A 22,011-nucleotide genomic window follows, 5' to 3' on the forward strand; every position below is an offset into this window, starting at 1 on the left:
CCAGCCGCTCTTATCCATCTCAGGGGGCAGCCATTTTGCCACTTGCTGTCGACTGATGATGACATCACAGTTGCTCAAGGCTCAGGCAACGACCAATCACAGCTCACCTGTTTGTTTGTTTTTTAAGCTGCTCCTGTGATTGGTTGTTAATTGAGACCCGAGCAACATTGATGTCATCTTCAGTCGACAGCAAGTGACAAAATGGCCGCCCCTTGAGATGGATAAAAACGGCTGGATTTTTGCGGGTTAACTCATATTCCACTAACGCAATATTAACTAGATTACCATATACCATACACCAGGGGTGTCAAACTCATGTAAGCTCAGGGGCCGCATGGAGGAAAATATATTACCAAGTGGGCCACATCGGTCAAATAACGGTATATAACTTAAAAACGATTGCCGTCAATTATACGCAGATTTTCGCTATTTGTGGGCCAGCCCTAAATTACGGAGCTCAACTGTCATGATATTGTTCCAAAAAAAAAAATACAAAATCAAATGGAACGCGGCAACACTGAGTTCTGGACGTGTTAAATCACATGCTTTGCATATATATTGTTCCCAGAATGCATTGCGTGGCACAGTTAATGACATTATAAGGACGCTAATCCTTGTCATATCGATTTGTGTTACCAGTAATTGAATTTGTGTCGAATTTAACACGTTTGTGTATGATAAAATAACTAAATAAATAATTAAACAAACCGTAAGTTTAAGTTGTGTGTAAAATAAAATAATGACTTTTTTTTTTTTTTTTTTTTTAAACTTTACAAAATCATCTCGCGGGCCGGATTAAACCCCTTTGTGGGCCTGATCCGGCCCGCGGGCCTTATGTTTGACACCCCTGGTGTAGGAGAAGTGGGCAAAAGTCTGCCCCCTGTGAATGTGCAAAAATCGTCAAAAATGGGACATTCAAAAATTCGTAGCTCACTTCCTGTTCATTTTAGCATATGGGTCCAAGAGACTTTTTTTGTAGGTCTTGGGCTCCCTCATACACCTAAAAATATTCGGCGTTCTTGCTTAAACGTACAACCGGGGCTGCTTCGTTAAAAATTTCGAGGGGGCGCTATTGAGACATTTTTGTAAAAATAGCACAATCAACAATAAAATATTGCTCATTTTACCAGGCCAGATGTGTGTGCCAAGTTTCAGGAGTTTCTGTGCATGTTTAGACCCTCAAAACTGGCGTTGTTTTCTTGGCGAACAGCGCTTAGCCACGCCTACAGCAATTCGCGAAAACTCACAAACTTCGTGTTGTGACATCATGAAGGCCGAAACCCTCCTCTGAGCAAATATGAGGTAGGTCCAGTTAACGTGTTTGGAGAAAAACCTAGAAGAAAATTCGTAAGAAAAAAAATTGCCACTAGGTGGCGCTATCAGTTAGATGAAATGTAAGTCAGTAGATGTCTTTAGAGCTGGACTCTCATCAAATGTGTGAAATTTTGAGAAGATAGGATCATCTCGGTCAAGTTAATGCAGCTTTTATTTTCACGAAAAATCTTCAGATTTTGCGTCACCGTAGCGGCCACGCCCTTTGGCGAAAAGTTACAATATTCGGTGTGGGGCATGATCAACATCTTAAGGCTTTTCTGACCACGTGCCGGGCTTGGTTTTTATTTTTCTATGCTAGGGGGTGCTATAGAGTCGCGTTGTTATGACGACTTCATAATATCAAATTTTTCGCCGGGCATGAGGAGTGTGCAAATTTTGGTGAGTTTTGTGAATGTTTAGGTACCCAAAATCGTGATCGTTTGCGGAGAATAAAGAAGAAGAAGAAGAAGAACTAGAGCTGCGAGCAGCTATGAAGGGCCCTCGCAGCCCGGGCCACGTTGGGGTCCTTGCACTTTGGGGTACTTGCACGTTAGGGTACTGGCACGTTGGGGTACTGGCATATTGGAAGCAAAATTTCTTTGAAAATGGCATAATAAACGTTTACATGTAGAATATTTTTTTTGCCAGTGTGTGTCAAGCTCAACGGGTTTTGGTGATTGTTAAGACCTGCAAAAATCAGCGTCCTTATTTATTTTTAGGCAACGAGTTGCCCTGATTGGTATTTTTTGTAAAAGTGTATATATACATCATCGCTCGTTGTACTCATTGCACAATGTTACTTTTATTGTCCAAAGGGGCAATCAAAAATGAATAAAACAAAATGGAAACGTACATACGTTTGGATCGGTGTGAAGCCAGTTAACAATTTGAGTGGTGGAAACTAAAATAATATTCATAAATGACTTAGTTATCACACTTAGAATGAGTTTACATTTTTTGTACAAAATACCGTATGTGTTGTTTTTTTTTATATATATTATGCCTCAAGGGCTAGGTGGCGCTGTATTTATAACTGAATGTTGTCATAGAGATACCTTCAGGCCTTGATTATAAGCATACATGTCAAGTGTGGGATTTTTTTTGGAGCATGTACCGTGGAGTTATTATGCATATCCTTCATTCACGATATTGCTTTTAATGTCCACAGAGGCTATCAAAAATAAATAAAAATATATATATGTTTGGATAAGTCTGATGCCAGTGAACATTTTGAGTGGTGGAAACTAAAAGAATATTCATAAATGACTTAGTTATCACACTTAGAATGAGTTTACATTTTTTGTACAAAATACCGTATGTGGGGTATTTTTTTTTTATGCCTCAAGGGCTAGGTGACGCTGCATATATAACTGAATGTTGTCATAGAGATAGCTTCAGGCCTTGACGATAAACATACATGTCAAGTTTGGGATTTTTTTGGAGCATGTACCGGGGAGTTATTAAGCATATCCTTTTTCAGTGCGAAACACAAAATTTGATGTCCCGCCTTCATCATATAGTATTTCGAAAAGTCAAGATTTTTCCCCCTGTCGTTGGCTCAGGTCTTGACATGGTCCAGGTCAAGTCTTAACTCAGTCAGATGAAACGTGTAGGACAGGGGTGTCAAACTCATGTAAGCTCAGGGGCCGCATGGAGGAAAATATATTACCAAGTGGGCCACATCGGTCAAATAACGGTATATAACTTAAAAACGATTGCCGTCAATTATACGCAGATTTTCGCTATTTGTGGGCCAGCCCTAAATTACGGAGCTCAACTGTCATGATATTGTTCCAAAAAAAAAAATACAAAATCAAATGGAACGCGGCAACACTGAGTTCTGGACGTGTTAAATCACATGCTTTGCATATATATTGTTCCCAGAATGCATTGCGTGGCACAGTTAATGACATTATAAGGACGCTAATCCTTGTCATATCGATTTGTGTTACCAGTAATTGAATTTGTGTCGAATTTAACACGTTTGTGTATGATAAAATAACTAAATAAATAATTAAACAAACCGTAAGTTTAAGTTGTGTGTAAAATAAAATAATGACTTTTTTTTTTATTTTTTTTTTAAACTTTACAAAATCATCTCGCGGGCCGGATTAAACCCCTTTGTGGGCCTGATCCGGCCCGCGGGCCTTATGTTTGACACCCCTGCCATACACTATATACTAGTGGGGCTGCAAAGAACATATTATTGTAAAAAAAAAAAAAATGTGGTTGAGAAAATGGATAAAGTATTGTAAAGAGTCAGATGTCCATCCATCCATTTTCTTCATCGCTTTTCCTCATTAGGGTTGCAGGGGTGCTGGAGCCTATCCCAGCTGGCTCCGCGCAGTAGGTGGGGTACACCCTGAGTTGGTTGCCAGCTGGGATAGGCTCCAGCACCCCCCACGACCCATGTGAGGAGCAAGCGGTTAAGAAAATAGATGGATATATTATATATTTATACAAGTTGATGTGCCACTGTATTGATAGTTGACAATCAAGTGGTATTTATTGTTATTAAAAATTGAATAGTTTAGAGGGGTACTTGACTCATTGAGCCATTAGTTAATATTTTGTCTATGATTAATATGGTAACTTCATTAATTTTTGTGTACAATTAATACCTTGAAAAAGTAATTTTTCTACTTGCTGTCGACTGATGATGACATCACTTGTGCTAAGGAAGTAGGTAACGGCCAATCATGGCTCACCTGTTTTCCGGGTTTGGGCAGTAAACTGAGCCATGATTGGTCGGTACCTACTTCCTCGGCACAGGTGATGTCATCATCAGTCGACAGCAAGTAGAAAAATTACTTTTTAAAGGTATTCATATTAAATTAATACCTTTTTCACTGCTGAAAATTGTTCAATGAGTCACGTATCCTTTTAATTTCAATTCATTTCAATTGAAGTAAAAACGGAGTTGACAAGTCACGAGCTTGTTAATGGAACACACAAAACGAACCCGAGTTCCTCTTGGTAGCGGATTTCAACCTCTCAGATTTCTCTGTTTGTTTCTGCGTCCGTGTGTGACGTCCCCCCTTCCTAACGCTCGCAATCTGTCTCGTCTGCAGTTCGAGGGCTGCAACAAAGCGTTTTCGCGTCTGGAGAACTTGAAGATCCACCTGCGGAGCCACACGGGGGAGAAGCCGTACCTGTGCCAGCACCCCGGCTGCCAGAAAGCTTTCAGCAACTCCAGCGACCGCGCCAAGCACCAGCGCACTCACCTGGACACGGTCAGAAATCGACAAAGTGTCCGCTGCGTCTCATCTCTTGATTTTTTTTTATTTATTTTTTTTGTGTCCCAGGCCCAAAAAAAACTTACTAAAAAAAAAAAAACGATACTACACAAGGTTGTGGGTTTGAATCCCTGTACCTTAATGAGGACGAGCGTTATTCAAAATTCAATGAAAAAAAAATAAAAAAATTCAAGTTGGGACGAACGTAATTGACTCACACTTAGCTGACTGTATTACGTTTATTTTCATTGGCGTTTACAGGTCGGCTCGTGCGCAGCCAGAAACACTAAGTAGCAAACACATTAAGTTTTGGCATTGCAAATAAATGTTGGCTTTGTAGGAAAGATGCGTTGGCACTGAAAAGCATTGCGTAATCACACTTCTTTTTTTTTTTTATTTGGAGATTTTGGAGTTTATAGTATGAATGTCGGTCTTTTTTTTTTTCAGGGACACTGCTTTGATTGTTTGCAATGTGGTCGTTTTTCAGTTTCAACTTCCTGCTTTTCACGTCAGTTTTTTTTTTTTTTCCCCACTTACAACTTTATGGCAGTGCTTTAGCCTGTAGGGGAGGGGCGAAGAATGAGTGAGTTTTTTTTTTTTTTAAATGATAATATTTTGTGTTTGTATGCGTTGTTGCGCAATGTGTTAAAGTTGCAGTTGTTTGAAGGTTTCTAAATGACTGTAACGTCTTTTCTTAGTTTCATATTACAGTGTTGCCTTGAGATACGAGTTTGATTTGCTCTGTGACCGTACTCGTAAAATTAAAACTCTGAAATCAGCTTTCCCCATTGAAATGAATGGAAATGCGATTAATCCGTTCCAGCCTCCCCTAAAAAATAAACAAAAAACTTTTCTTTTTTTTTTTAATATTGTACCTTATAAAAACATACAGCAAAATATTAAGCTAAATAAACGAGGGGACTTCATTAAACAAAATATAAAAAAAATATAAAAAAATATATAAATAAAAAAATATATATAATTCGAAAATTGTATAAAAAAAATAAATATAAACGGAAATAAAAAGAGCAAAAACTATATGTCTAAATAAATAAATACATTTGTATTTAATTTTTGAATTATATTTTTTTATATCCGTTTTTATTTTCACTTTTAGTCATTTATTTATTTATTTTATTTATATTATTAATAACCACAAATCACTGGTTAATAAACAGTAATCAGGCAAAAAAAAATAAAAATGCTTTGGAAATTCACTTTAATGGAAAATTAAAATGAATCCGATTAGTCGATTAATCGATTGAATAATCAATAGATTAATCGATTCTAAAAATATTCGATAGTGACATCACAAAAATATCTATATTTATCTCTATATCACAGAATTAATAGGGGTTAACTATCGCTTTTCATTTAAGATTTTTTTTTTCCCACATCCTCGATTGAACAAGGAGATGACGTTAATTTAATTAGATTTTTATGGCACGTCTGTCATATTATATATACGTTACAACTTACAACCAAGCATTTCTACTAAATTGTCACCAGATTGCCTCGTTTACATCTGTCAAACTTCAACTCAAAAGGAATAGATTTCATCATTTTCTTCCTTTCTTTCATTTTTTGTTGTATTTCCATTTCTGGACTTCTTGTGTCAGTGCCTCAGCCTAGGCACAATATTGAATGTGGCCTTTTTGTTATTGTATCAGTCAGGTTTCCCACCACCCACCCACTCTTTTCCACACGTCGGACAAATGATACAGCTAATCTGGGCGGGCGCTGCTTACGGCTTCACATTAACACCCCGGCGAAAGGCCCGCTCTGCCAAGAGCACTTTAGGGCAAAATGATTTCTAAGCTTTAATGATATTTATTCTACACAGAAGTCACGCTTGATTTTGGTGACTCGAGGGCGCCGTGCCACGGCGGGCTGCAAAACAAACACGGCCCAGTTGAGTGGCACGGTTAAAGCGCCTTGCAATAACAAAACGGCTTATTTACAGAGGCCGTCAACGCACGCGCAGGCGTAGCTAATAAAGACCTGTATCGACTTACACTTTAATAGGCATCTTATGTTCCGAAAAAGGGGGGTGGGGTGCTGTGAGGGGAAGAGGCGGTGGGAGCCGGTTTGCCATACGACATGCTATATTTGCTTAGCTAATGAGGCGATCACAAATTGATTCGGAAGCTCGAACTTTACACTTGTCGTTTACGACAGAGGATGTAAGAATTCGACACTAGATTAGGGACCCCAACATATTTCAGTATAAGATGACTACTTTCTTAATACAGCGATTTTTTGGGGGGGATACATTGTTACTGTTTCCTGTGTCATTCAGATTCAGATGCAGATTTATTGATCTCACAACACGTGAAACATGAAAAACAATGGCCAACAGGGGGAGACAGAATGGGAAGCCTGGTGGGTCGACATTCAGTGCCCTGTGTGTCCAAGACTTAAAAAAAAATAAATAAATAAATAAAAAAAAATAAAAAAAATTAAAAACATAAGGAAAGGGAGAGGGAAAAAAAACAAGCCCCAAGCTCTGGGGGGCACAGTATGAACCTGGAAAAAAAATGTTTGAATATGTCAGTGCCCCCGCAAAATATTTGTTAATGCTAAAATATTATGCATTGATTTTTACATGGAATTTTATGCAAAGAAAAACCCAAAACAAAATAATGAAGCGCATTATTATTTATTGGTTGATATATTATTTATTTTATATATTTTTTTTATAATATTTAAATATATATTATAAAAATATTTAAAATATTATAAATATTTAATATATAATAATTATTATATAATAATATATATTATTAAATATTTATTGGCTTGCAGAATTATGTTTTCATAGGTTGAATGTTATGATTAATTCAGTTCTGATTTTGTGAGTTCAACAAAATTGAAAGACTCGGAATTAAAGTATTATTGACATTGACATTATTGTTATATATTGATTTTCAAATGGAATTTTATACAAAAAACAATGAAGCACATTATTTTTTTATTGGTTAATATGTGAATTATTTTTTAATATTTAATTAAAAAAAAACATTTTGTAATACTTAAATATATTTTATATATTATAATAAATATTTAAAATAATATTTTATTAAATCTGTATTTGCTTGCATTCCTGAATGGAGAAAAATGATGTTTTCATGGGTTGAATGTTATGCACCATTAAGTTCTGATTTTGTGACTTCACCAAAATTGAAAGGATGATCTTTCTCGTTTTTATTACAGCTGATGTGATCAATTTTTTTTTAAGCTTTGTATATTAATAAAGCCGAATAATTTGATGTTGCTCATGCTGATAAAATTGTATGACTGTTTTATAATCACTTGTCTTGTTCATTTTCCCCTCTTGCTTTTCCCTCACATTTACTGTGTATCCCTTCTCAGCTGGGAGGTAAGACTTCAACTTGACCTTTTTACTTACCTTCAAATCTAATTTCCCCCCACTTTTGTTCCCAAAATGGCCTCCCGCTTGATTCCGCTCGCCGCCTAAATGGGAATTTTCTGTGCACCTTTTTCCAGAAACCGTACGCGTGTCAGATCCCCGGTTGCACCAAGCGGTACACCGACCCCAGCTCGCTGCGCAAGCACGTCAAGATCCACTCGGCCAAAGAGCAACAGGTGCGGAGAAAGGTAAGATGCGTTTTTTGTTGTTGTTTTTTTTTATTGCATTTTAATTAAACATCTCACATTCTTTTTTTTTTCTTTTTTTTTTCCATTTGTAACTTCATGGCAGTGATTCTGTAATTTTTCTTAGCATTAGAAGAGAGCTAAATTTCATCGGTTTTCGCAAATCTATTTGAAATTGTTAAGTAACAGTTTTTTTTCTAGATGGCCCTGGTTGATCTCCTTTGCTCTGCTGCCACCTGCTGGCTGTTTGTGTAATAACTACCATTTATGCAACCGTTCTTTGCAGTTGAGAGGCTGCATCAAAGCCTTCTGTATGCTCTAGCATTAAAAAACAACAACAAACAAACGTATAAATACGTCTTTGGGACACTTAAAACATTAAAAACAAAACGTATTTACACGTCATTGGGGGGCAAATGAGTTAAAGTCTATTCATATCTTTTGTGCACATTTTAACTTTTTTTTTTTACCTACTGTATTTTTATTTATTTATTTATGTATTTATCAAAAAAAGAAACGTCTAAATACGTCTTTGGGACACTTAAAACATTAAAAAAAAAACGTATTCACACGTCATTGGGAGCAAATGAGTTAAAGTCTATTCATATCTTTTGTGCACATTTTAACTTTTTTTTTACCTACTGTATTTTTATTTATTTATTTATGTATTTATCAAAAAAAGAAACGTCTAAATACGTCTTTGGGACACTTAAAACATTAAAAAAAAACGTATTCACACGTCATTGGGAGCAAATGAGTTAAAGTCTATTCATATCTTTTGTGCACATTTTAACTTTTTTTTTTACCTACTGTATTTTTATTTATTTATTTATGTATTTATCAAAAAAAAAAAAAGGACATAGCACTTGAGCGCCCACCTCGAGCGTGGCGTCATTTCCAGTACATTGCGTTGGTTTGCTGCCCGCCCGCGTAACCTTACACAAGTCAAACATTGCATTTTGCGCATTATCGCAGTTTCGCTGCAGTAATTTGGCTTTGGCTCGAGCCTGCCTTTCATTTTCGCCACAATAGATGAAGTTGGAGCGCAACTCATTGTGTTCACGGTCAAAGGCCCATTCTTCTCGCTGACTGGAAATGAGTAAATAAGAGAGAATGGGCTCATTGTTGTGGATCGCGGCAGGCCGCGTGATGTGTTCTGTTGGCTGCGGGCTCGTAAAAAGGGAAACACATGTGCGCTCGTAGCATCGTTAATAAGCCGTAATGCGCAAATCCCCTCGTGGCCCAGATGTTATGGACAAATGTCAAACACACGGCGCTCTAACTGCGCTTTTGGCGCGCGCTCACAGCAACGGGTTTTTTTTTTTTTGGAGTGTCGCCTCTGGGTGGAAAGCGCCAATTACGCCTGATAAATGTTTCTCGGCGAGGATTCCCGCAGGAGGAGGGGCCGCGGCTTGTGTACGCGTTTACCCCCCCGTTACGGTGTGAAATCAACACGGTGACGGTGTGGATTGATTCGTCGGCCTGTTGCGATGACGCTGGTCGTAAAAAAAAAAAAGAAAGATGCGAGCCGGCGCTAAGCTGGATTCTCAATTCTCAGCACGAAGAAGATGATTGACGCACGCGCCTGATTGGGCGGTTTGGGATGATGACGGCGAATGAAAACATCTCTGAAGCTGACCTCGCCATGTCGCGTTTTCCTGCTCGATTGACTTCAATTACAAAACCAATAGTGCCAAATTCGATTAATTTCAAACATATCAGCTCAAGTTAGCGTCACCAATTGAGGGAAGTTTCGCACTTGTTTGGGTTTGGGTTTCGAATAATTTGTACTCCGTTTTGGCGCCGTGTTGCCAAGGCTGATTTTCATTGCACCCGCTGACATCGTGCTCACTGGTTGCTAAGCAACTGAACAGGAAGTAGCCTGGTGCTGTTCCGCTGCTTCATGAGAAAAAACCTGGCAGCAGCCTCAACAAAGTGTGTTCAAAATAACATGACAAGGTCATTCAAAACAAATACAAAATGTTTTTAAAAAAGTTAAACTGGTCATATAAGTGCATTATTCTTTATATATTTTAAAGTTAAAGGTATACTTTACTTATTTAGCCATTTTTGACAGTCAAACATTCATATTTTGCCTATAAAAAAATTTGATGTTTTCATTATTTTTCATGTACAATTAGACACATTTAGCAACTTGCTGTCGACTGAAAATGACATCACAAGGGCTCAGGTAACCAATCACAGCTCAGCTTGTGAATGTCACATGACCAAACCTAGAAAACAGGTGAGCTGTGATTGGTTACCTGAGCCCTTGTGATGTCATTCTCAGTTGACAGTTGCAAAATGTGTTTTTAAAGGTACTAATTGTACGTGAAAAATAATGAAAGTATCAAATTAATTATAGAAAAATATAAACTTTTTATTGCTATAATGGCAATAATCGTTGCCATTTTGCTATTTACAAATTCATCATTTAGCATTTTTTGTGCTCCTTTAACCGTTTGACTGCCAAAAACGTGTAATGACGTATGCTAAAATCCGAACGAATGCCTCCATAAACGTTAATTGACGTTTTCCTCGTTTCTCTTCTCAATGGGCAGTGCAACGTCTTGCGGAGCGCTGCCTGGTCAATGGAGTTGTGGAATCCAAAACACCCACAAACTATGGCCAGCAGGTGGCAGCATTGTATCGCTTTTCAATGGGAGCAGCCGGTGTATGGAATTACAATGAAACGTGACAAATTCTGATGAAAAAGAATGTTTTCAAGGATGAAGCGAACGATCAAAGCTTTTGTCACATTAAATCTAATTCACGGAGAGTCACCAAACAAAACATAATAGTGTCAAAGTCACTGTTGTGTAGAAAATTTATCTTTTCACAATGTTTTGTTTGTTTTTATTTGGTAGTTATTAAGTTTTTAGCTCCAGTGTTTCCTCATGGGGGAGCTTCCACAATGGGAGGGATGGCTTTTCTTCATCCCTCTCACTGTGGACCAACTCCTCCTGGGTGCCTTTCCGTACAGGGTACTTCTGTGCCCCACCATGTTGTGTTTTGGGTGTTTCTGTGGATATGATGATGGGGATGTGTGGGGGAGAGGGGTGGCTTTTTCTTTTCATTTTATTATGGATGTTCAGCACTTTGAGTTGCATTTTGAATATATGAAAGGTGCTATATAAATAAAGTTTGATTGATTGAAGTTTGATCAATCTAATTAGTAAAAACGTTGAAAATCCTGCTTAATTGTCGTGAGAACGGCCCCCCCGCAGCGTACTTACATGGCGTCTCGGCGATTGTGTGTTTCATTAGCCGGCTTCCAACAATGCGGGCTTTACGGCACACACGAGACTTTGCGAACAATATTTGTTTATAGTATTGGCCGAAAAGTATAGACTGATTGTTTGCTTGTGGGCTCTCGCTGACAATGAGAACAAGATGGAACATGGCAGCGCACATGAAAGCATCCCAAATCGAGTGCACATTTGCGGCCGTTCGCGTGTCTTGCTCGCGGGCTTGCGGCTGATAAACAGAAAGTGAAGCTTCCCGGTACCAGAATAAATACATATACAGTTTTTATTACTGCATGTTAAACAGGGGGATACCGCTGGTGTATACGACGCAAGGCAACTGTTGCACTCGTCCCGCTGAGTTTTTTTTCTGAGATTTGTTTTGGTTGTTTTACTGTAAGTAAAGTAAAATTACATTTCACAGATGACAACCCAACTTAACATAAAATTGACAACCAATGTTGCTAATACTTAAGTGGAAGTACATTTTTAACAGTGACACTTAACTCATTTTCTCCCAAAAAATGTATAAATACGTTCTATTTTAAATGTATTAAGTGTCCCAAAGACGAATTTGTTTTTTATGTTGTTGTTTTTTTGTTTTGTTTTTTAATGCTAGCGCATACAGAAGGCTTTGGTGCAGCCCCTCAACTGCAGAGAACAGGTGAAAAAAATGGTAGTCATTACAAATCATGACCAGCAAGTGGCAGCAGAGTATAAGAGATCAATTCGGGCCATGATGAAAACAAGCAGTTTCCCCACAATTCTAAGACTTGTGAATATTGATGAAACTCAGCTAGATTCTCATGCTAATTGTTGCAAAACAGAAACAGATAGAAATATACTAGAGACTCTCGTCTTTCTTTTGGCACGTTCCATGTTTTTATAGCAATAGAACACAATATTCTGTGGGCCTCGCAAAATCAGTCAAAATGGCTGTGAGTGAATAGTTAATTTTTCATTAAAGATAAAATTATATAATTTTATTTTTCGTTAATTTTAAATTAAATATAAAATGTATTATTTTTTTATTAAATATAAAGACGATCTATTTTTTGACTTTACGTATGTAATTAATTACATTTTTAGTTAATTTTAAATTAAATATAAAATTATTATTTTTTTTCATTAATTATAAAATAAAGACAACCTATTTTTTGACTTTATTTTTTTATTTCTTAAAAACAAAGATTATTTCTAGATTTCGTTTAACATCCATGGTTATTTATTTTTTATTTTTTGTTAAATAAAAGTCTTTCCAGACTTCACTTACCATGTTTTTTCTTAAGGCAGTCTGTTTTCGCCTGACATACATAACTGTTAATATTTTTACGGCACTATTAACATTTATAATGTACATTAATCATGTAATATAATATAATATAATATAATATAATATAATATAATATAATATAATATAATTTGGGGACTTCATACTTTTTTTTTTTTTTTTGGCATTCTGGTCGTGTTTTTGAAGCTAGATAACAATTTGTCAACAACACCGAATGTGCAATGTATCTTAATATTTTCTTGAGCAAACACAAACTCAAAAAATAGCGACTGTGCATTCTCACCTTGAAAACGCAAATCTCTCTGCATCCTCCATTGTTATTTTTCATGTGGTCGAAACGTGTGCTTCACTTCAAACTACAGCTGTTATATGTTCTATTATGTAAACTGTTTTCTGATTATAGTTTTGAATTCTTGGTTTTGCTGCACGTACAGGCAACAACCGCCGATGATTTGTGTCTGCTTTTTCAGCTGCGTCCGTGTCCTCACCTGGAGCAGGACGTGCTGAGCGACTGTCTGTCCATGCAGCACCTCCAGACCTCCGCTCACGCTCAACTTCTGTACAGCAACAAGGACGGCCTGAACCAAGACGTATTTACAGGTTGGACCGCGCAGGCGTTTTAGTCATCTTTGTAAAACTGCGCTGGCATCGCTTCAAAATGAAATTCATATAGTAGTTTAGGGGAAAGTTGTTTTTCCAAGTTTGCTGTCTTTATAATTGGGCTTGTTGACAGTCAGCGACAGCCGAGCTCAAGCCACGAGCCAATAGGCAGACGCTCAACGAGTCACAGTGAGCCAAAGTCGTTTTAAGACAATTGTCAAAAACACTGTTTGCTGCTGCACGCAGGAATTATTTTTAGTTCTGCAGCGCAAGCTCGGAGCCGTTTTGATTGTTTTCTGGGGAATTCTACTGAGTTGGGAAATTCACTTGGTTAGTTTTTGGAGCCTAAAAGTACATTTAAATGTTCTTCTTTGTAACATTATGTTCTGTGCGCCCACAGGAGTCTAAACGCGCCATTCTGAACAATATTACGTTTGTGGAATAGGAGTTTTTAATCCATCTCAGGTGGCGGCCATTTTGCCACTTGCGATCAGTTGAAAATGACATCATAGTTTGCCAGGACTCAACGACCAATCGCAGCTCAGCTATATTCTGGGTTGATCATGTGACATCAGGTACTGTGATGTCATTATCAGTCGACAGCAAGTGGCAAAATGGCCGCCCCTGCATACAACATACTGAGAAGAAAAAAAATAGGCAACAAAAGATAAAAATATATCTCAACCGTCACCTACTTTTCCGATCACATTTGATCTGTTTTGACATTCAACAGCAGTCAAAATACACTACATGTAATAATTTTGAAATGTTGATATTTTGTATGTATTAATGTTGAATATAAAATTGGCAATTTTTGGATAGTTTGGTATCAAAAGCATGTCTGTAGTTATTATTGTTCTTGGTGAGCATTCACATAACTAATTCTGGATTCATTACAAATCAACTCAAATATTGCAAGCCTTTTATTGTTTTAATATTGCTGATTATGGCTTTTTTTTTTTTTTTTTTTACTTGGTCTGAGGAAATATTCTAATATTTTGAGATAGGATATTTGAGTTTTCTTAAACTGTAATCCATAATTAGCAATATTAAAATAATAAAAGGCTTGCAATATTTCAGCTGATTTTTAATAAGGTATTTTTGCTCATTTAATTGCATTACAGAAAATAATGGCCTTTATCACAATATTCAAATTTTCTGAGACAGTCCTGTATCTGGTTTAAAAAAAAAAATATATATATATTTTTTTTAATTTTTAAATATATATATATATATATATATATATATATATATATATATATATATATATATATATATATATATATATATATATATATATATATATATATATATATATATTAAAAAATTAAATAAATACAATAAAATAAATAATAATAATAAAAAAATATAGATTTATCAGTTACAAGTAGAAACAAATTTAGTTAAAGATGTCGTTTTGCTCTGTATCTATTACAATTCTGGAAATGCAACTTTCCAGTACGCAAATTCATCCAAATGAAACAATCTTTTAAGACGCACTAAAATAATCCCATTTCGTAAAGAAAACATCAGCAGGAGTAGCCGGCGCGTCCTCGTTGTTGCGCAATCCATCGCAAGACCGCAAGAGCCTGGCCGCGTTTCAGGCGACGTTCGTGCCAAGATGGACGTGCCAGAAGTATTCCAACGACACCTGCTGAAGTCATCGCGCGGCCGTCGGCGGTCATTAACAACCTTGTCAGCGTGACTGACGTGGACGATGGTCATTGCGTGCATCCAAGCAGTGGAAATCACAACACAAATCACACTTGTTTGAAATGCTAACCCATGCGTGAAATCCTACTTTGAAACTATCCCTTGAAAAGCCAATTTTTGAAATCTTAACGAACCTATAACCTGCCTTAAGACCCTACTCCTGATTTGAATCCCTAATTTGAAACCCAAACTCTAAATTCAAACCCTGTTTTGACACCCTAATTCTGGTCTATAATTGATATGTATTGAAATACAAATATTGCAAATATTGCTCACCTTTTTGGATGCACTCTAATGTACTGTACATGAAGAAGAAAAAGAAGGCTGAGCTGCACTGTGTTTGTTTACAGACTGTTTGGCTATCACGCAATGCAGTTGCAACTCTTGTCCCTTATAAGTTACATTTGTTAGTTTTGGTGTTAGTTTTACTTGTTTTTATACTGTGTTTGCAGTATTTCTCAAATGCAGGATTATAAAAGGTCGCATACTTAATTGACTTCTGGACAGTAATTAGTTGACAAAGATGAAAATGAAGGATTCTATTTTATATTTTCTATATTTTAATTCTTTTTTTTAATCATTAACTCATTTGCTCCCAAAAACGTATAAATACGTTCTATTTGAAATGTTTTGAATGTCCCAATGACGTATTTATACGTTTTTTGAGGCTTTTTTTTATGCTAGAGCAGACAGAAGGCTTTGATGCAGCCTCTGAACTGCAGAGAACTGTTGAAGCAATGGTAGTAATTACAAAAACGGCCAGCAGGTGGCAGCAGAGTATAAGAGATCAACCAGGGCCATTTTGAAAACAAGTCGTTTCCCCACCATTCTACACAGACTTGTGAATAATGATGAAACTTAGCTATATTTTAATGCTAATTGCTGCAAAAAGGAAACAGAAATATGCTTTTTTCCTGATGAAGGAAGAGATTCTAGTCTTTCTTTTGGTAGATTCCATATTTTTATAGCAATAGAACACAATATTCTGTGGGCCTTGCAAAATCAGTCAAAATGCAGTAAAATATCCGGGAGTGAAGGGGGGTGCTTCAGTGAAAGTGGCTGAGAGTGAATGGCTTAAAAAAAAAATACATTTCCAAAAATCTTTTTTATTTTTTATTTTTTTTTTATTTTAGTTTCGTTACATGCATTTGATTCTCATCATTTTAATGAAGGTTAGCTTTCAGGTCCCACGTTTAATCTGACCTTGTGGGCCTTGAGTTTGACACCTGGTATGGATTTCATTTTTCAATATAATCTTTTTTTCAGTGCCAGTACTTCTTTCAGTGTCAATACATATTTTTGTATGACGCTAAACTCAATTCTGGATGCCAAAACGCAAATGGCAGCGTTCCGGCTTCACCCGTACGAAACGATGAAGACAAAAAGCGAGCATGACGCGTTTCAGAAGTGTGGGCTCATTCACGGTTATTTATATTTTTACTCTGTACATTTGGGCCTTTATTCGTCGTGACAAGGCAGCCGGCCCCTTTTGTTTGCATTCCGTCATTTGAACGCGTCTTGTTATGCAAAGAGCTCTTGGCAAACACGCGAGCGAAGGAAACGTTTATTCGTCGTCACGCGGCCGTCCATTTTTCCATCAGCGGGCGTCAACACCACTTTGGATTAGGACGAAGACGAATGCCTTTTTGAAGATATTAAAGACAACGAGCGATGCCCCCGTGGGCCTCCCCCGCCTTTTCTGGACACATCTGTCCTTGTTTTGGGGCCTGTACGCCGTCCAGGATCCCCGCCGCTCCTTCGTATTGTTGCTGGAGCTCGCCACGCCGTTGACAAGTGTGTACGCTCAACGTGTCTTTTGTGCGTCCAAAAGGAGTTTTGAGTTTTGGCTGGTCACCAGAGCCTGCCCTCGTTTCCTGGATGTTGCGCTAAAATCGCCCGAGGGGGCACCAAAGGTGTGTGCTGGCAGGTGGAATGAATACTGCAGTACTTGTGTAGGAAAAAAAGAAAAAAAGTAGAAGAGCTGATCCAGCTCCAATTAAGTAACAATAAAAAAGCACAGGCTGAAATGTACTATAACACATTTCCCCATGTGACCAGATAGCAGTCAGTGTTAGCACAAAAGCTACATAAATAAATAAATAAATAAATAAATAAATAAAGTCAGGAAAAGCCTACTAGAACAGCCAGCCTTAATCAGAGAAACACACCTACGATTAGAACAGTGATTCTCTAAGTGTGTTACCGTGAGCTCCCTCTAGTGGTATTCAAAATAATCAGTGCCTTTGCAGTTGCATTTAATATTTAAAAAACTTTTTATTTTTATTTTATGTACAGTTTTTATTTAACTTTTATGTATAATACAATTAAATCAAATTATTGTTTTAGTGATTTTTTTCCCCCCAAACTTCAAACTTTGCTTCATGTTACAGTGGCTAGTTAATAAGAAATATACATTTAAGGAATAAACAATATGTCTTGTGTTTGATAAACACTTCAACCTACTGTGCGACTGTATTTTAACGTTATTAATATATCATTATTTTTAATATCGTTCAGTATGGTGGTACTAGAAAAGCTACTTTTTTTTTCTTTTTTTTCCTTTTTTTTTTTTTTTCCTCCAGGTCTGAACTTTATTTAATCATAGGCCTTTTTACATGAGTTTGAATATGAATGGTTTGTTCCGGCCAGTCACGTAACAATTATAAGAGGGTGTGCACACTTATGCAACCAGTTCATTCATACCAGTTTTTTTTTTCTTGTATATATTTTTTGTCAAGTTTTGAAAAAAAATATCTTGATCTTATTTTATATGTACAAAAAAAAAAATGGCGCTTAAACTGGGGTGTGTAGACTTTTTTTTTTTTTTTTTTTTATCTACTGTAAAAATAGAAAACAAGTTACAAATGACTTTTTTATGTTTTTTTTGTTTGTTTGGTTTTTTTTACGGGCAACTACATGCAATAATAGATTTAAGACATTGCTAATCTTGTGGAGAGGCGACTGAAAATTAAAAAAAAAAAAAAAAACCTGCAAGGTTGGAAGACAATTTCACACTCTATCGCCATAATCAAGCTCAGGTTTTCCAGCTTTCAGCTATTCCCTTCAAACACGTATAATATATTTTGAAAGAAATCTCTGAATTCACTTTACAGTTAGGGTCTCTTTCCCTAACATCTGTTACAAGAGCAGCCAAACTCGACAAATAGTGACCGTGATTACCTCAATTTTATCACCAGAAATACAGTGAGCAGACGCGTGAACTGGTTAGCTAGCGCTGGCGAGAATTAGCAGCCAATCGCCGCAGCGTGAGCGCGTAAAGGCCAATAAAACCGTGACGAGTCCTTCCTCCGCTTTAAAGATCGCACCAATTAGGCTGCGTAAAACTCACGGCGGCTTCTCGTAAGTCTCGCGCTCGCCATGTGAACGCAAAGCTGTGACTGGAAGAGTGAGTCACGTTCGAGATCCCACATAGTAAGTAACTTTTCAAAAATATGAATGAATGAATACAACTTATTTGATCATTTGATGGTTCTCTACTATTTGACTTTGCTGTTATCCTTATCACTGTTTTTTGTAGAATTAATATTGATCTTGTATGTCTTGGATATGCATTCCCCGATATTTCCAAACAATATGTCATATAAGGCACAAACAAAAAATAATACAAAATATACATGATTAAAAAAAAATCCTTCACCTTATATAATACGGCATATCTAGATGCATTTTCCATTTCAATTTATGATGAAATGTGACTTAAGATGTTTGATTTGAAATGTATTGTTCAAGTAAGCACAAAACAAAAATGACACAAGTTAAAAATCCAAACGTGCTTGCTAAAATTTTCTCAGTTTTGTTTTTTATTGCGTTCCAAAAATGTTCAAAAATGACTCGAACGATGAAACTTTTCATGTAATGTGGGCTCGATAAAGATTGCGAAACTCCGGCCGTGCTAATGATGTGGCCATTGACATTATGCGGATGAATATTTATTCAACAACAGAAAAACAAAAGCAACCCGAAAACCACTTCCTCAACACATGTAACATTTTATTTTTTTTTATGCAGTAATAACGACAAGCAGCTGAACTCGCGTCCCCCTTGGCGGCACAAACTGCGCCGAACAAAACGAACTTTTTCATGTGATCGGATGGAAGCTGTCAAAACAAAACAGGCCCGCTCGCCATCAGATCTCGTTTGAATGCGCCGAAAGACGAGACGGACGCAGGCTGGAGTGCGTTTGGCACGTTTGACCAATTAGCTTTGTTTGTCTTTCAAGGCTTGTACGCCGGCACCGGCACCCCGCACCACCACCACCACCACCACCACCACAGCGCCTCCAGCGAGATCCTCTCCCCCGCCGCCGCCGCCCCCAGCGCCAGCGCCGGCGCCGCTGACCTGCCCTCGCGACAGCACTGCCTGGACCCGGACCTCAGCAGCCCGCGACATCTGTCGCCCATGGCCGACAACAGGGACGGGTGAGTACAGGAAGTTGCATCATTCAGAGCTGCTGCAGGACACAGGAAGGCCAAAGGTCATTTCACACGTTCAAAAGTTTAAAGAAGGTCAAATGAGCTTTTAAATCATTCGCTCCCAGCCATTTTCATAGAAGCAATGGATTTTTATTTTTTTTTTTACTGGATTTTCCAAGGCCCACAGAATAGTGTGTACTATTGGTATAAAAACACGAAACCTACCAAAACAAAGATTAGTGTATCTTTCATCTGGGAAAAAAAGTATATTTCTATCTTTTTCTGTTTTGCAGCAATTAGCATTAGAATATAGCATGGCCCTGGTTGATCTCTTATACTCTGCTTCCACCTGCTGGCCGTTTGTGTAATAACTACCATTTCTGCAACCGTTCTTTTCAGTTGAGAGGCTGCATCAAAGCCTTCTGTATGCTCTAGCATAAAAAAATTAATTAATCAATCAATAAATAAATAAATAAATTAATTAATTAATTAATTAATTAATTTAAGAAAAAAACATATAAATACGTCTTTGGGACACTTCAAACATTTAAATTAGAACGTATTTATACGTTTTTGGTAGCAAATGAGTTAGCATTTTTTTTTTTTTTTGGGGGGGTGGGGGTTCATACTAAAATTTCACCGGAGACTGATATAACTTGTTGTGAGTTTTCAGTACCTGATGGCTGACTTTGGGCATCTGTTGAGGGTGGACAGGCATCACTAACGTTCACTTTAGCAATCAAAATTTCCTCATTAACAAAACGTCTCCATACTGGCTGCAAGACGACTTTATATACACATGAGATGAGTGAGCTGAAACACTCTGGGAACATGAAACCTCTTGATTGAATGTGAGCGATTGCAAAACAGCATTAAAAAAAAAAAAAGACCGTATCCTTCAAAAGTATCGGGACGCAGTGGCAAAACGATGAAAATATGGCAGATTATGTGTTCATGAACCCGAGTTTCCAAACCTTTATTGAGCAAAAGCGTATATTTTACATTGGAAAAATTGATGTGTTGGATGCGGCCACCATTGAAGAGGCCGGATGGACAATGACAGGGTGGACATTTTTGACCAATGTTAGCATTTATTAAGCAACATGATGGACTTATGCTTTATCCGCGTGATTCAGTTCACAAGTTGACTGTTTACTGTTTAACAAGTTTATTTTAAATTTCAAAAAATGTTTTTTATACCAATTGATATTTCAGTATGATACAGTGGACATATTAATTATGCTTGAAAGCATCCAGCTACACACATACAGGGAATATGAATGAAATTATAAAATATGAGAGTAAATATTGTATTTACTCTGCAACTATTTACTGTTTCAGCCACCATTAAAGAAAAGAGCCAGGTTGGACAGTGACAGGGTAGACATTTTTGACCAATGGTAGCATTTAATGAGCACATGATGGATGGACCTTCACTTTATACAGTTATCAAGTGGACAGTTAAATTTCTGTTTTGTTTTGGGGGTTTTTTTTTTTGTTTTTTGTTTTTTACACCAATTGACGTCTATGACAGAGTGGACATGTTATGCTTGACAGCATCCAGCTACACACATAATATGATTGAAATTATGAAACATGAGTGTGAATATTTACTCTTCGACTATTCACTGTTTCAGCCACCATTGAAGAAGAGTCAGGTTGGACAATGACAGGGTGGACATTTTTTACAAAAGTTAGCATTTAATGAGCACAGGATGGATTTTCACTTAACGAGTTGACAGTTTTCTGTTTAACAAGTTTATTTTAAATTGGTGGAATTTTTTTTAGTACCAAGTTGAAGTTTCACTATGACAGCGTGGACATGTTAGCGCAACAGCATCCAGCAACACACATAATATGATTGAAATTATGAAACATGAGTGTAAATATTTACTCTGCAACTAATTACTGTTTCAGCTGCCATTGAAGAAGAGCCAGGTTGGAGAATGACAGGGTGGACATTTTTGACCAGTGTTTATTGAGCACATAATGGCTATTCTCTTAGCGACGTTATACAGTTAGAAAGTTGACGGTTTAGTGTTTAACAAACATATTTCAAATTGATATTCCACCATGACAGAGTGGACATGTTAAACTCGACCACATCCAACTACACATATATTATGATTACCGGTAGTATTATGAAATGTAAGTGTAAATATTTACTCTGTGTGTGTGTGTTTATTTTTTTACACTGAATTATGTTATTACTGTATTTTTTTAAATCAAATATTATAGCGTGTATGATTAATTGATGGAGCCCTATTTAGCAGAGCAGAAGGTGAGCACCCCTTGACTATAGCAAGGTTGTACAAGCGAATCTCCTTGGACTTGACAAATATATGAATCACACTGATAATATTATGAAGGTCACAACTTTTGTCTCTCGCGCTGTTTTCCACCGATTTCTCATCGTCATTCCCGGCGGAACGCAGGGCGATTGAAGGATAAACCTCTCGGCCCCGCTGACACAAAGCCTTCCTGGAAACGGCTCGGCGTGTCCCCCCTGCGGGGACGAAAGGCCGTGCTGGTCACCGCGAGGTCGCCGTGACACATCACTCGCT

At 37.2% G+C, this 22,011-nt stretch overlaps 1 protein-coding gene across 5 annotated transcripts in view; it reads left to right on the forward strand.

Moving 5' to 3' along the window:
- The window catches only part of LOC144026756 (ubiquitin-protein ligase E3A-like), a 117,535-nt gene that overhangs the window by 81,799 nt on the left and 13,725 nt on the right, over positions 1 to 22,011 (forward strand). For all 5 annotated transcript variants that reach the window (XM_077533727.1, XM_077533730.1, XM_077533731.1 and 2 more), the window contains exons 5-8: positions 4,386 to 4,547; positions 8,058 to 8,168; positions 13,172 to 13,301; positions 19,255 to 19,453. In XM_077533727.1, coding sequence (XP_077389853.1) covers positions 4,386 to 4,547; positions 8,058 to 8,168; positions 13,172 to 13,301; positions 19,255 to 19,453 — 602 coding nt within the window. The remainder of the gene's footprint in view (positions 1 to 4,385; positions 4,548 to 8,057; positions 8,169 to 13,171; positions 13,302 to 19,254; positions 19,454 to 22,011) is intronic.

The sequence above is a fragment of the Festucalex cinctus genome, chromosome 10 (assembly GCF_051991245.1).
Source record: "Festucalex cinctus isolate MCC-2025b chromosome 10, RoL_Fcin_1.0, whole genome shotgun sequence".
Taxonomy (NCBI): domain Eukaryota; kingdom Metazoa; phylum Chordata; class Actinopteri; order Syngnathiformes; family Syngnathidae; genus Festucalex; species Festucalex cinctus.